General features: G+C 40.0%; 2 protein-coding genes and 1 long non-coding RNA gene across 3 annotated transcripts; all 3 read left to right on the top strand.

The window, feature by feature from the left end:
* Positions 1-1,029: 1,029 nt before the first annotated feature.
* Positions 1,030-2,321, top strand: LOC129594414 (uncharacterized). The gene is made up of 4 exons (XM_055491136.1): positions 1,030-1,561; positions 1,642-1,680; positions 1,774-1,798; positions 2,030-2,321. Exons 1-4 carry the CDS (start codon positions 1,162-1,164, stop codon positions 2,319-2,321), a joined length of 756 nt encoding a protein of 251 aa, XP_055347111.1. The 5' UTR covers positions 1,030-1,161.
* On the top strand, positions 2,184-7,468 carry LOC129602858 (atrial natriuretic peptide receptor 1-like). The gene is made up of 19 exons (XM_055502031.1): positions 2,184-2,345; positions 2,535-2,578; positions 2,665-2,703; positions 2,807-2,881; positions 3,281-3,418; positions 3,567-3,617; positions 3,768-3,947; positions 4,008-4,152; positions 4,243-4,315; positions 4,510-4,579; positions 4,711-4,875; positions 4,933-5,106; positions 5,329-5,602; positions 5,707-5,983; positions 6,056-6,281; positions 6,435-6,576; positions 6,640-6,688; positions 6,752-6,890; positions 7,126-7,468. Exons 2-19 carry the CDS (start codon positions 2,576-2,578, stop codon positions 7,162-7,164), a joined length of 2,259 nt encoding a protein of 752 aa, XP_055358006.1. The 5' UTR covers positions 2,184-2,345; positions 2,535-2,575; the 3' UTR covers positions 7,165-7,468.
* Positions 7,469-14,377: 6,909 nt separating this feature from the next.
* LOC129580932 (uncharacterized) lies at positions 14,378-15,505 on the top strand. The gene is made up of 3 exons (XR_008689404.1): positions 14,378-14,477; positions 14,612-14,698; positions 15,021-15,505. It is a non-coding gene; the product is annotated as an uncharacterized LOC129580932 (long non-coding RNA).
* Positions 15,506-15,787: the final 282 nt, after the last annotated feature.

The following is a 15,787-nucleotide window of genomic DNA, read 5'->3' as shown; positions in this document are numbered from 1 at the left end:
CACAATGCACTATTGATTGTCTCGAGATTCTGATTGAGGAAACTGTTTGTTTTGTTGACGTTGTAAGTGGTCAGGTTAGCCATAACAGCTACATTTTTGATCGAAACTAAGAGCGACTGACCTTTCTGACGATGGCAGACGGAACCTAAGACCAACATGCTCTGTATTGCGCTCATTTGTAGAAAAAGAAATTTATCCAACTAAGCCAGGAAAACTGCAACAGACAAAATATATATATATATATATTCGGCCTCAGATTTGCAAAAACTGGAAACAAGATCTCACGTTTATTTACCGCTGTTTCGATGAAATTCTGTTTTACTTACCTAAACATCCAACCTTATGCCAAAGCACCACTCTAAAAACTCCCATGAGATTTCCGTTTGGTCCGAAGGATGAAGGCATGTGTAGCAATATTATTGCAATGTTTAAGATAAATTCACAGTTACAGATACTGGTAGACAGTGGAAACTCCAATATCAGCAGGTTACAGTGCAAACAAGAGGGTATCAGTGGAAATGTAGATTGGTGCTTACTTTAAGCATTATATTGAAGAGGTGCAGGATGCTACCGTAATACAGTTAATGTACTTTTTAAGTCTTGTGTACTTTCGAAGTACTGTAGTCTGCTTTTTAAATTTACAGCAGTAACACGTGCAATAAGAATACGGTATACGTACTACTAGTACTGCATGTGATGGAGTATTGGAGATTCAATAAATCTTTAAAGACTACATATTTTATTTCCAGCCGTTAAAGTTTCGGGAAATGGAATCGTTTTCGCGTTTTACTTACGAAGCTGGAACATTCCGGTGCGGTTATTTTTGTTTTAAAAGAAAGGAGATGAGAAGCCGTATCATCCTGTCTTCTGCTGGCGTTCCCCAGCCGGTTTGGCTTGCATAAACAGAAACGACATATCTGCCAGTTAACTGCGTTTGTCGGTCGAATTTCTTTATTGGTATCCTACTGGCTCATCTGCGGCATCGTCTTTACCTGTCAAATCGGCTTCCGGTATAAGCCGGCATCCTCTTTCCGTAACGAAAGCCGCGATCACAGGATGTGAACTTTCCACTTCAGCCTACTGAATCCATAAAATGAATACCATCGCTACAGTTGCGCTTAAGTCATCTAGCCGCATTAGCCTGCATTTAGTTTTGGCCATATGAGAGAAAACCCATCATTTACTGGATTTTATCCTGAAATCCGAAGCATGATCACAAAGGTATCCAGGACATCCGTACGAGTACTTGTTTTAGTGCTATGCAGAAATATCCTTAACGTGAAAGCGCTGAATGTCACATTAATGTTGTATGGAAACTGGCCCCCTTATTTGGTGCAGTGTTTACCATTTATGGGTCCCGGATTTGACTTGGCTGTTACCGAAGTACAGCAGACATTCGGCAGTTCATTCGATTTGTCACAAATTTATGTGTCCAGTGCGAACGTTAAGGACTGTGTTGATAATGGTGCTTATTTTACGGATGTGGTGGACTACTATTACCGACGTGCTAATCGCTCTACTGCCAATCGAAAGAAAGATGTTTTAATTTTTATTTACGCGGGTGCGAGGATTTAAATTAATTAAGCCAAGCAGGCATTCACAATTCAGAAATTAAGCAGAAATATATTGACTGTTTTGCAGGTTGTGACGATTCGCCAACGTTCGCTCATTTAGGCAAAGGTATTGTACTGGTATATAGCAAAACGTTCCGAAATCGTAAGTAAATTTTTGGAAATCCGAATATCGGGATATATTTGCAGCCTTTTTTTGCAGAATGGAACATTTTAATAGCGTCATGGTATGTTTGCGGGCAACTTTTTGGATAGTATTGACGTACATTATCCAAGTCTAAGTCTTCTTAACATGCTGTAGTATCTACTGTAATTTGACCGGTTCCAGAATACGTTGTGGTTGTGTAGTCGACATATATATCTGTACTGTACGATAAAAAAAACTCCTAAAATTTTTTGCTTGCTGCTAAAGCATTTTAAAGATTTTCTGCCGATAATATTATTGAAATTCTTTCCAGTGGAACTATTTTTTCAAAATTCCGGGATCGGGAGCTTTTTCCCACGACGCTAGAAGTCGGTCCGGTCCAATATGATCTGTATGCGACGGTGATCGCGGATTTGTGCGCGCGTTACAACTGGACGACCATCGGATACATATATGATATTTCCGGTCTCATGCCTTTTAATGCCTGGACTTACCAGCGTCTTGTTCGTTTCGTCAAAATTTACTCACCGGGGGTAGAAATCCAATCCTTCCTGCAGTGCAGGATCCATATCGTTACAAAGAGTGGAATTTTGAGTCCCTATTGACCCGCATTGGAGAGCGATGTCGCGGTATGTCAGCAATAACAAATACAACATCAGGTTCAATTTCGCAACTTTGCATGTTTCCACCTTGGCAATTTTTGTATTACAAAATTAACATATTTAATTTAGTGTACAACTTACTGGTTAGAGCACGGAGCCTTATATTAAACTTAATTCCAACCAAACAGAAACGACTGCAGTTGGGTTTTTTTGCAGTTGTTTTCTTAGCCGTGCCTCCTTGGGTAACGAGAGAAATCATGGTAATACTGCCAGACATGGCCGTAATTTACTGTGTGCTGTGGAAAATCTACCGACTTGCACACCAGAATTATTTATTATTTTACAGATTCGCGCTTATATACGGAACCAAACAAATGAAGAATATGTATGGATTTTACGTGCCTAAACGGATGTTATTGATGTTCTTTGCTCCAATACATATTTAATATCACTCGTACTCTTTAAGTGATCGAAATGCTTGGCTGTAGGTTTGGTTTGCGGTGAATTTAGCCGAACATTCACTCGGACCACCGACGTGGCAGCGATTCGAAGTTGATGATGAGGTAAAGAAAATAAAACAAATAATTTCTTTTGAAAATAAGGCTGCCAATAAAGGAGAATAATAAACTTCGAAAAATTAAAGGTCATCAAGGTTACGACTGCACCCGAAATTCCCCTGAGTTCTGGCCGCATTGTCGCGTTGTTTTTTAAACTGCTTCGCTGTAATTCTCGGTCTGCTATTACAGAGTATTTCCATCATAATTATTGATCTTATGTTTACTGACTTAAGCCATATGTGATCAAACTACGTAATAAATAAGAGAGACAAGGTTTTCCTAAGTACAGTAGTTAAACAGCTGACATTTAGCCAAGAGGTATGACGCGAGCTACCAATGTATTGACTGTGCTCGTAGTGTACAACGTGACACACCTAACATGTGGTCGATTTTCTCGTCTTGCAGATTGCCAAAGTTGCCTATCGCGGCTTATTACAGATAATCAATTGCTGGGATTATGACACCGGTATAGACCGTTTACGGGCAGAATGGAGACGACGAACGGCTCTGGATTATAATTCTACCTACCCCCTTAAAAGCGGTGTAAGCCCTTGTTTTCCAAGTTACAAATGCCCTAAGATTATTTTGAGTAACGATATTATTATGGAAATCTTAAACATAAATATCCGACTTTGCTTAGCGACTTCCTGACGCACGATAAACATAAAAAAAATATATCAGTGTTTTGCAGCCCAATGAGTTCAGCGTAACAGCATACGCCCTCGTCCATACTTTAGCTCAGGTACCGTATTAAACGAAAAACAAATTAGTGTTGCAGGGACTTTATATTTCTCCTATAGCTTGTATAATACAATAACACATAAACCTTGCTGTTTACTTAAATTTGCGCATGGTCGCTTTATTTGAGTATTGTAATTCGACCCTTACTCAGGCCATCAACGAAAGTATTGCGGCCGGAGAAGACACAACAAATGCTCGATTACTTACCAAACGTCTACAAAACCGACAGTTTCTCGTTCCGGTTATTGGAGCATTCCGTATTGATCAGTACGGAGAGCGACAAAACAAAGTCTGCGTCAATGCTTTCAGTACACTAACGGGCGAGTTTGAGGTAAGAAAATCTCTAAATGGTTTCGGTTGCGCGCGGTCCATTTGATTCGCATCGAAACAGAGGAAGATGATCTGTGATTCAACAAACTCCAAAGTCAAGTCAATACCGGGAACGAATATTACGTGGGCAACCAAAACAGGTCTTCCTCCACCGAGTCAACCGTGGTGCGGCTTTACCGGTGATGCTGAACGGTGCCGAAAGCCAGGTTTGTAAAGAAATGAACACGATATATTTCTGCCAACAACAGCCCGTGCAACAACATGTACTCGTATGTAAAGCAGTTTTGGATCAACAGATTCTACTGTCGCGACCGTTCTGGGAGTTTGTCTGCCAGTCCTCATGATGCTAGTGGCAATGGGATTTTATATGTACGGAGGCTAGAAGTTATACTAAAAATCGCCATCGATTTTTAGATACTAAATTGCCTATAGCTACTCTAATAGATAAAGTATTACGTTCATCTTGGTTCGGATCAAATCATCATCAACATAATATTTTTGTACTTATAACTATTATCGAACGATAATAAAACAAAGCATTTGAAGAATTACAATTTATTTAGCAAGCATCGAATCCAAAGAATGCACGATTTTTGGTGGAAAATGCCGGTTGAAAGACTTGCAGATATTCAGGTAAATCTTCAGTGTTTTACTTTTTACATGTAAGCAGCTTTTTTGAATTATGCACTGCAGTTTAATATTGCCTAATGCTGCACAATTAAAGGTGATTTAGCTAACTATACCGATTTTGTTTGTTTGCAAAGGCATTACCGGAATTAAAATCGCTAAACCAACGAAATCAAAATGAAAATTCTTTCACCGGCAAGTGCTTAATGGTACCCGAAGAGCAAATTGTATGGGTGCACAACTCTGCAGTTCCTCCGAACGCGCCGTTCCCCGACCGGAAATCGCTTTGTGCGCTACGGAAGGTACATTTGTTAAAAAAGATCTATGAAAATCGGAAATCATTGCTTTAACGTTTGCAGCTACGGGAGTTCTCGCATCCCAATGTCGGACTGTTATACGGTATCATAGCAGTTGATGGCAGATTACTGATGGTAAACGACTTTGCCGAAAAGGGAAGCTTAGCCGATATTTTGAAAACTGCAGAGATGCAAGACCCGGATCTGAGAATCAGTTTAGCGGGTGATTTTATTGAGGTACATAAAACAAGTAAATGGAGTATAGATATTTCACGGAATTTCATCAGTCTGTATTACTAACACTAACAGTTTACTTTTTGATAAACAAAAAATTTACAAATTAACGGATGTATCATGATCATGTGTATATGTATGATGTATATACATGCAATATGGTAAAACACCCAAATTAACCCTCCTCGCAATCAAGAAATAAGTTATATTAATATGTTTGGATAGGGACTGTATGCCATCCATCATTCTTCACTGAAACGACATGGGCGTCTCCATCTAAAGAGATGTCTGGTTAATAAGCGCTTCGTTTTGCAAATCTCCGGGTTGGCATACATAGACATTTTGAAAGACGTCACCCAGGAAAAGGATATGGACTACGTCGCCCCCGAACTGCGAGTGCAAAGCATGGATTTGTGGAGCCGGTCAACAACGTCAGCGTCGGATATCTTTGTATTTTCCTGTATAATCAAGCAACTGCTACCCGAGTACACCGACCCAGGTGCTATAACCGGATTTATTAATTTTACCGCACCAACACGTGAGGACTAATATTTTTGGCCTAATAAGAGCAAAACGCTGTAATGGCTTTTTTGTATTTTTTAGAAGAACACAGTAATATTTCTCCAGCAGTTGCTGCTGGATTTCAATCACTCGTAGCCAAATGCCGGGAAAATGACCCCGGTCAACGACCAACGATAAATGTCATTCGAAGAGTTTTTTCCAAAATGTTTGATACCGGCAAAAGAAACCTCACCGATAACATTCTTCAACGACTGCAAAGACACGCGTTTCAGCTGGAAGATGCAGTTACGGAGCGAACCCATGAACTGGTTAAAGAAATCGACGCCAATCAGACCCTGCTGAGTGAACTGCTTCCAAGGTAGAGGCGACATACACTGACAATCTCCAGCCGTACAGTAGTAGTAGCCGTTCACGCAGATGATGCTTTCAGACAGATTGTTATACGGCTGAAAACTGAGAAAACAATCCCACCCGAACATTTCGAGTGCATCTCCTTGATGTTCTCTTACACTGTTGGTTTCGCTGAATTTGTTATCGACAATACAGATTATCCTTTGCTTATAATCAAATTCCTGGATGAAATGTTTCTTTCGTTCGACAACATCGTGGGTCGCTATGACGCGTACAAGGTGGAGACTATCAATGACAGTTATATGGTGAGTCAAACGCGTATTTTCGTCGCTCAACAAAGTATACCGGTTTACAGTATACCGTAGAAGCAGATTGATGTACAAACGCGGATTTTCTAATGTAACGTACAAGAAAAGAGGGAATAACAGTAGCATTATTTTCTTTCAAAACCATTTTAGGTTGCCAGCGGTGTACCAGAGCGCAACGAAACACGTCATGCCCAAGAAATTTGCTTCTGCGCTCAGGGATTCCGAAAGGCATTTCCAGAAATTGCCAGACGCATGTCGCATAGTTTGAACGTAAAAATAGGGATCAATACCGGTAAATGTAATTACTGGCACAACAAAACGCCAACCTCGAAAATAATCGCGTAACTGGTCGTAGGGCCATGCGTCGCCGGAATTGTCGGTACAACACGACCACGATACTGCTTGTGCGTTAAGACGGTTTTTTGGCTTCGGTTATTGGTTAAATAGGTCTGTCTTCTAATTACCAGATTTGGCGACACGATTAATACGGCTTCACGAGTGGCCGCAAACAATACTGACTGGACCATCCAAATCACCCAGGCGACAAAAGATTTAATTGGGCAGACGGCGCTGCCAACTGAATACCGGGGTCAAGTGTTTTTTAAGGTGACCTTTCTGAACTTACGCTTGCGTTCGTATACACTGTAGTACTGTACTTAGGTATACGCGTACTACTGCTAATATGGTAAGCATTGACATACCGCATGCTTCTCTTCAGCAGTGCTTTTAATACAGTAATAAATCTTAATAATGATAGTTTTGCTATAATACGTATAAGCCACATGGGCGCAGGAAATGTATGTAGATGGCTAAAACACATAATACGTTTTTGTTCCAACAGGGCAAAGGAAACCTCGAAATCTACTGCCTGCTGGAGTGATATACCGTCCTAGAATCCGGGCATTATAAACCTATTGGAATAGCAGTAGCAAGCAGTACATTGAAACTAATGCGAGTCCTGTGATATCGGTTTGGTGTAATTAACATTAATGTGATGTAGAGCGGGATGATGATAAATTTATTAGTGGTAAACTGATGATGTTTTATTCGCATGCCGTGGCTTACAACTAAACAGCACGCGAACGGTGGCATAGTGCGACGGTGCGTTGCCAAATTAATATCCTTTACCTAGGGTGACCTAAACACCAAATACTGCATGAACATGCATTTCGGTAAGTCATTTCTTGCTGTAAATACGAATAATTTTGAACAAGGCGCCGGTAGATATGAACTTCATAATAAGCCTTTTACATGTCGACTTATTTACTCGTTGGTGGTAACGTTGCATGGATGTCGTACAGACATATTAGTTAATAATTCTTGCAGTTGCTTCCACGTGACAACATTTTCGCAATTTGATGATAACGTGTTGTTATCCGCTAATTCCGAAAATAATAAGATGTAGCTGGAAATAGCCCCGGCTCCCTAAATAAAACAACTTCGCTTATTTTGCACAGTGTCACAAGTACAACACATTAACGCCATATTATGCAAACAGCACTGCAAAGCGCCTGCGCAGCTGCGCTTATATAGTACATACTACGCTTTCTAAAGCTCCCAGCTTTTGCATAAGACTGGCTCCGCATGTGCAAATAACTTAACATTGCGTTTAGTAAGTTCAGCTTTGACCCATAAGGCATTTTCCTTATATTATCGGACTTACGATGATAACAGTATGCCTCGTAACCAGCAGGCCGGCCATACTAAATCCTGCTGGATCCAGGCGATACTTGTCGATGTATTGATTGACCTTAGCACAAGCTTTGTCCGCGAATTTCGTAATTTGAGATGCCTACACAAACACAATTAAGACTTTATACAAATCGGCATTACCAGTAAGAGTCTGGTCTTACCTGTTCGGTTAAATATACAAATGTACAAGCATAAAGCATTAAAAAGTATAAATCCTCCACCAGTGATATGCAGTCATCCAGGCTTAAGTCGCGAGTTAATTTATACTCCAAGGCAATGTTGTAAATGGCGTACGTAACGTCAGCCAAGGATCGAATATACAGCAGAATATTAACCGTGGACATTGCAGAATCGAATACTTTGGTCTGTTCTGCAAGATTTTTATGATCCTGCAGAACAGCCTCGGTAGAGCATTTACTTTTCTGCTGTTTTACGTTTTCAAGCATGTCGGCGATTGCTGTGAAGCGCTTTCCAATCACGACAGCAAAACACCCCGTAAAACTAGTCAAGATTAATTCTCCGACGCACCCAATCCGGTACAGAATAGCGTACACTACATATAAAATTTTATACTGGGGAAATGGAATCAACGCTTTTATAAGTGCATAATCTGCATGCATATTAGCGGTAAACGGAGCGGCATCCGAATAAATCGCTCTATATGTCGAGGTGGCAGTGATTGTCAAGAGGTTAAATCCAATGAAAACACAGATCTTTAATTTTGCTTTGTTGTCTAAAAAGCAATCAGCGTGAGCGGTAACTTTTTGAACGCAAGCAGTTATAACTTCACTCGACTGGAAGATGGCAAAAAAACAGTAGGCAGTCGCAATGACATCCAACACCCAAGTGGTCAGGAACAGCATTACGGCAATAAACGATTTATCGTACGCTCTGACGGATTTTGAAAATTCATTGTAGCAGCAGTAACTCAAGGCTACAACTTGTAGCAAACTATTGATAATGGTGAAAAATTTAAAGACCATTTGTTTTATTGATATTTTGCTGCTAGAGGGATAAACGAAAAATCCAAATAGTTGTAAGGATACAAGCCATGCGCTCCAAAATCCGTTTATCGTAATCTGCATTTTAGAAAAGCTTCGTCATGTAACGTTTAAACGAATACTTCCCCAGACGTTTTGAAGAAAAAAAGGCAGTGTTTACAAAATAATACAAGACTAGATTCAACAGAATTTTGTTAGTAACTCATTCGAAGTTCCAACTTAATCTGTGTCCTTATCGACCACATTTCCCACGGCAAGTGCCATATCGATGTCGAGTGTGCCATTTTGCGTCACACGATCAACAAAACCGGAAAAACGCTATTTCTTTTCCTCAATGTTTAATTTGCGCAAGTGACGGAATATCGAATTGCCGATTTCCTTAAAAATGTATGGTGGAAACATCCGTAACGTAAAACCCTTCTGAACACTCGATATGTACAACAGCGACTGGAAAGTTGTATGTGACAGTGACCTTTAACATGCCCTCTGCATTCTGATCAAGATACAAATTATGTCTGAATAAAGGCGGAAACAACAGCAGCCACGTTAATGCTACTGTTTAATGCTTTCTAGCTTTGTCGATAACAGTTTTAAAACTGTTTCAGAAATGCGTAGCTGTTTGCACAGCCCTTGTTCAACGATACTATTTGTATAGGTGACAGGTATCACATCGCGAACGATCGGACGTAAAAAAGTGAATGACCGCCGGGATCGGCGGGATGTCCAATGCAGGAATTACCAGTAATATCACGTTTCGGAGATCGACTTAAAGAGCAGCGAACCGTCAGTGCAAAACTGCACTACTATATGCTGAATGAAAACGATTGCTGTCATTCCGCTACAACCGTTCTCGTACTGTACTCGCTAGTAGAAATTCGTGCTTGTGCTGATGTTACAGAGCAGAGAAATGTTACATAAAGTCAGCTCTTGTTGCGGCAGTGACGCGTTTGCGTTGCAGGTTAAACTGCTTTCGTTTTCGGCCAGCTCCGAAAAGAGCAGAATGTAGCTCAAGATCGCACCCGCTGCCTGCAAATAATACAGAAATATAGCTACTCTACACTAGACATTAAACAGCGTCAGGTTGCATTAGTTGCCGTTCAATTTGATTTATTTAGAATATTGCGCAATGTAATAAATTTCTAATCCCCAAAAGTTAGTAAAACAAAAGGCTATTTGCTGTTTTCTGCCAGAAAAGCGTAGGAATTTCGCAAAAGCGAATCGCTAACTATAACTCAGTTTTGCTATATTAGTCTGCAACTATGTAATAATTTTGCTTACAACAGTCACGGTGTCCCGGGTTACTAACAATCCTGAAATGCTGAATCCAACAGGATCGGTCCTTCGTTGGTCTGAATACTGTTTTACCTCAGCGTCACCTTTGTGGTCGACTTTTACAGTGCAAGAAGCCTAAATCAAAATTTGAAAGAGAAAGTTTTAGTGTTGATGTAAGGGTACATATTGGACATAACTTGCCTTTTGGGACAGATACACGAACGCAAAAGCCGTTACCAGAAGACAGCTTAAACTTTCGACAAGTGAGGTAAAGTAGTAAACATCCAGCGTCTGGGATGTCTTATATTGGCCAGCCACTATAAAGATCGAGTACGTCATGTTTCCCAAAGACTGGAAGTACAACAAACCATTAATGCCGGACATAACGGAATCGAACGATTTTGTTAGATTAGCGAGATGCTGATGCTCTTCCAGCAGCAGCGATACCGGCTTTGAATGCTTTGGATTTGCCAAAATTTTGGTAATTTGTTCATTCCAAACACAAAAACGCTTCCCCAAAAGAATAGCACAGCTGATGATAAAACTTCGCAGTAATAACTTATTAAAATAGGCAATGCGAAAAAACGTACAGTAACCAACGTATAGCTTTCTGTAGATAGCGAAAGAGAAGGAATATACTGGCACCAACTTAAAGTCTTCGTGTACAGATACATCAAATGCATTAATGTCGACGTTAATGATCTTATGCACCAGCAGAAGAATGATCAGACAGACGTCAACACACACAAAAGTCAGGACTTCCAGCTTGGCGCGAATAGATAAGGAGTTATCGGCACCTGCTATAACGGTTTCGACCCACTGCTGAATAACGTTGCTTGATCGAAAGAAAATGCAGGAAGAATACACTGCGGTGCCTATATCCAACAACCAGCTACCAATGTATAACACTAGCGCAGAAAATGATTTAAAAAATCCTATTGACTGATGAATTTCGTTGTAACAGCAATAACATATAGCCAGAACCTGTAGCATGTCAAAGGCGGCAGTTAGGATTTGGCAGGACCTGTATGTGACTGCATGAATATTACAAAATGGATACAGAAAAAATCCAAAAAGCTGCAGAATGAGCAGCCAAAGCGTCCATAGTTTTTGTAGCAGCATCGTTAGTCGCAGTTTACTAACCGAGGATCAGGACAAAGACCTAACTTGCAGTTGGCGTTTTTGACAACACATTTTTATATATCTGCTGTTTTTGCTATTCGGTATTTGACCTGTAAAAGATATACACCGCGAGTACCGTGTCATCTGTCAACTTTTTTCGCACTATGGCAGGCGACGAAGTCACTTGACAAGTCAGAACAGAAGTTAACAAGTCAGAATTCGTATACGTAAAAAGGCGGGTTATAACTGGAAAGCGGTACGAAATATTAGATGCGAGTCAATTGTGGTTTTTTTTAAAATCTGGTGTGTGATAATCCGCGGTTATTCCACTTAATCTATTTACATGCGTGCTTTGACGTTGTCAACGAAGTATACGTATCTGTAGTTGAACAACATACATATTATATAATTATTTGTTTTGCATACGGCCTGTCACAGCCGTCATGATGAAGTCTTTTATTACTCATTGCTGACGTAAACACGAGATAGAGCATATGTCTAATCCGGAAGAATCGCTTTTGGCATGAGAGAACTTATGGGCAAAGGTCAGCAGAATAACACCTTGAAGTTGTTCATTCTGCTTTGTTAACCACGGTCATTCACGTTGCTGGTGAGAACAGGTTGCAAGAAGGCGTTTATCTGGCGTTCACTGAATCAACGGTAATCTGATTGAGCCGCAGCATTATTTGCCATGCCAGAAGTCGGTTTTTTTACCGTAGTGAAAAGCAGCGATATCGGGAGATCATCGGGAATCCAGAGATCCTGGGATGCCTGGCTGGTGACATTGCAGTTATTTGGTATTTCCGTATATCCTTTAGACGAACTGGGGGTAAAACGAAGTTTTCTTTTCCGCGTTCTCACAATTTTGTCAGGCGCTTTTCAACTGCTGGCTATTGGCTATTGTGTTTACGCCGAGTTTCCCAAAACGATCACTACGGACACTTCATTTACGGCAAACACGCTGCATTTTTTCCTGTTTGCGTTGGAAATATCAGTGCCGCTGTATTATTTTATTGCCTTTTATTTTAATAACGATGTGGGAAAGGCCATTAAGTCAATGGCAGCAAAATCGGGTGCCATATTGAGAAAAAGAGACATACTGGAACTTCATATTCTGTGCGGACTGATTTTGGTGATGGGAATGGTCATTTCGTTACAGAACATTTTTACTGTCGATATCCCATCATTCTGTGACGGAAGCATTGATTATGATTATTCTCATGTGAAGCTTTATTTTTCGTTCAGTACTTACAGAATCATGTACGCTTTCTACTGCGTCTTTTACAGAGTAGGAAAAGTTACCGCCGTGCTGCTCACGCATTTTACCGTATTCTTTGCTGTCACCCTGGGGAAGCAGTTTAATCAAATCACAGCCAACCTTGCACATGAAATGAGTCAAAGCAGAAGCAGGACAACGATAGCGTCACTTCTACAAGAGCATCAAGGTCTGGTTCATACAGTCCGCACATTCAGTTGCGCAATGTCGATGGTCAGTGCACTGCTTTATATCTAGTTGCTGACCATCGTTATGTTCGATGCTTACTTAATGGCAGCGTGGTTTAAAGCTTATCATATCTTGGATGTCGAACCTTTCCCGCAACTTGTTGAAAGCGTATATATGCTCATCATATACGCATTTGGACATATTTACGTCACTGAAAAAGTAAGTAGTTCAGTACCCTGTAAAGGCTAGAACATCTCAAGCAACATGAATTTGCAGTGCATGAAAGTACAAAGTACGTAAAAGCTTGTAGGTGTATGTGCATTGTTTAGTAATAAATTTATTACCAGTTACCTTAAGCTTAATGTAACCAACATTTTTCAAAAAATCTTAGGCGTCAGCTATAACCCGCCTGGCGTTCGGATATGATTTCAAACCTCTGAAGCAGTACGTTAAGAAGCAACGATTGGATCCTGTTGGTCTCAAGATGGCGGGCGTGCTTGTGACCCGGGAAACTGTTATTACCGTGAGCAAAAATGGCGCAGTTTTACCGTATATCATTACCTAATGCTTTCTTTCTAAAAATGTGACCTTTCTTAAAAGTTAGTTTAACATAGTCAGAGTATTCAACTGGGACAGTGGCACTAATTTAAATGCGATATATATAATGTGCACGGTAAAACTTATAACCGCATTTTAAGCTTAAGTTTTTCATTAATCATTATTAGGCGATTGGGGCTTCCACTGGTTATATTCTGTTGTTCTCGGAAATAGCGGACAATGAACGACTACCCAAGGCAAACGACACCAGTTCTTCGCGGGAGATCTTATTTGTCAACGTTTCTCAATGTTTGTGTAATATTACATTATGATAATCACTGTGCAATGATCGTGCGATTAAAGGACCTTATTAGTGAAGACATCCTTATGGAACAAGACACCATTATACTACTCCATTTGGTACTTTCATCGAACTTTGTTCCACTTTTTACTTTTTATCATGTGAACATTTATGGAGTCCTGTGCAAATGGTCCTTTCCTGAGTATAATTGTTTTTGCGATTGCCGAAGACAGCTAAAAGGCAATAATAATACCAAATTTATTAGCTCCCATATTTTTCTTCTTTCACGAACTCCAAACTCCTGTCATGACAAAGTACTGAGCTTATGTTTTTGACGGCGGAGCGTTATTGCAGTTCTTACCGCTGATACTGTACCTCGTATTACCTCATCAAATGCCAACACAGAATATAAGTATTGGTAACCAAAAACACACTCATGTGTTCAACACACCCTAAAATTATTAATTTTCTATGATATCAAATCGACGTTTTGTGCTTTGATCAGAGAACATGCAGCTGTGTAGTCAAGCACCGCGCTTCGCGAAGTCATACGCACGCCGCAACGAAATCGTTCGTTTGGAAAATATTTGTTCATTTTCATTAGTTTGTTTTTAACGGTGCTTTTATGTCGTACTTCTTGTTGATGCTATGGCCACATACACGTAACCGGTTCATTTTAGCCGTATTTTGCAACGTTTCATTGAAATATGACTTTGCTTGGGAAATTCCCGGTTTCAAACTAATAAATAAAGCCACAACAGCAACGCACTTGCCAGTCCAACAGTGGTAGCAAACGTCCAGATTGGCCTGTTTCGATTGATACGGTATGCTTTTTTCTTCTGGTCTTAAACTTAGATTATATTGTGGTATAAACACAACACTGAAAACAGAATAACTGAAATAATAAAAACCAATAAAAGATTTTGCTGCAGTATTGTAATTCAAGAAGTGTTTGCAGTTTTGAAGAAACCTAATTTCAAGCAGCCGGTTCGCCATGAAGTTCTTCACCTTCTCGGGATTCTTCGTGTGTGCGCTTCTTTTTGCGGTAAGCTTACTTGTATTCGCATATTGTTGTTCATACTCAGAATAACAGCAAGTGTTAATTTTCATATAACATGCGATAGTGTTTTGGCTCTAGCTTCTCAGCATACCAAGCAGTATATCAAGCCATATGAGGCAATCAATATCAAGCAGTTTTCAATATAGGAATACTGCATTACAGGCAAGAGCATCGCTGCAACAGCCTTTTAAAAAGTAACATCATTTGGATGACATTGTACTGGTAGCGTGAAATTTTGAACAGAAGTTGTCTCAGACATTCTCTGCAGCCGCGGGCGTGATAATTTACAGGATTTTGATGTTTGTAGTTAGCAGCGTTAAGCAATGCTGCGAGCGTAAGACTGGATAAAAGAGAGATTGGCGCCAAATGCTCAAAGAGCAAGCCTTGCCATGCCGGAAACGAAAAGTGTTTCTTCAAAAAAGACGGGGACAAGGAAGGAACATGCGGGAAATTCTTCGGACCGTAAATGGGATACTGAGATTTGTCTCGCGTTTTGATTAATCTGCTGACTATAGACAAATCAAAAAGTGATGTCTGTTTACTGAACTTTCCCATGCCTGTTTCGGTATGCAATCAGTTTTTAACAACTACAACGATACAGTTTATTATGCAGTCGTTTGTATTATTCAACTGTATGTACTATACAGTTTATTATGCACAGAGACTTTGTGTTTGGAAAGTTCTTCAGGTTTTTGCCAGGAAGTGTACACGTACTGGTTACAACTTACAATAACTATTGTCTATTATGTAGTAATGCAATATAATTATTATGAACTTTAATAAAAGTGTTCTGCTGAATATGTACCACATTAACACAAGCCTTGAAGCCTATGGGTTAATCTTGACAGGCTTATTGAACGGTTTTTATAAAGATACCATATTTTTCTCGTACGACTCGATTTTTAGTTTTGACATAGAAATATGCAGCACTTGTACTATGAAATAGCACGGCTGACAAGCGACCACCAGAGGCAATCCATAAAAAGCCGCCTGCTTTTTTGGGATTATTTGTCCAAAAACGTTTTGTGTATGCCAGCCTAACGAATTTATACGCTATGTAGTACGGAAACGTTA

The sequence above is a fragment of the Paramacrobiotus metropolitanus genome, unplaced genomic scaffold, assembly GCF_019649055.1.
Source record: "Paramacrobiotus metropolitanus isolate TYO unplaced genomic scaffold, Prichtersi_v1.0 Parri_scaffold0000001, whole genome shotgun sequence".
NCBI classification, from domain to species: Eukaryota; Metazoa; Tardigrada; class Eutardigrada; order Parachela; family Macrobiotidae; genus Paramacrobiotus; species Paramacrobiotus metropolitanus.
Note: the sequence above shows the minus strand (reverse complement) of the source record. Positions and strands in the feature narration are given on the sequence as shown.

Coding starts and splice junctions, on each gene's coding strand:
- LOC129594414 (XM_055491136.1), top strand. CDS start 1,162: ATGAGAGAAAACCCATCATTTACTGGATTTTATCCTGAAATCCGAAGC. Junction 1,562..1,641: donor TTTAATTTTTATTTACGCGG/GTGCGAGGATTT, acceptor ACTGTTTTGCAG/GTTGTGACGATTCGCCAACG. Junction 1,799..2,029: donor AACATTTTAATAGCGTCATG/GTATGTTTGCGG, acceptor AATTCTTTCCAG/TGGAACTATTTTTTCAAAAT.
- LOC129602858 (XM_055502031.1), top strand. Junction 3,618..3,767: donor TCGTCCATACTTTAGCTCAG/GTACCGTATTAA, acceptor ACCCTTACTCAG/GCCATCAACGAAAGTATTGC. Junction 4,876..4,932: donor CGCTTTGTGCGCTACGGAAG/GTACATTTGTTA, acceptor TAACGTTTGCAG/CTACGGGAGTTCTCGCATCC.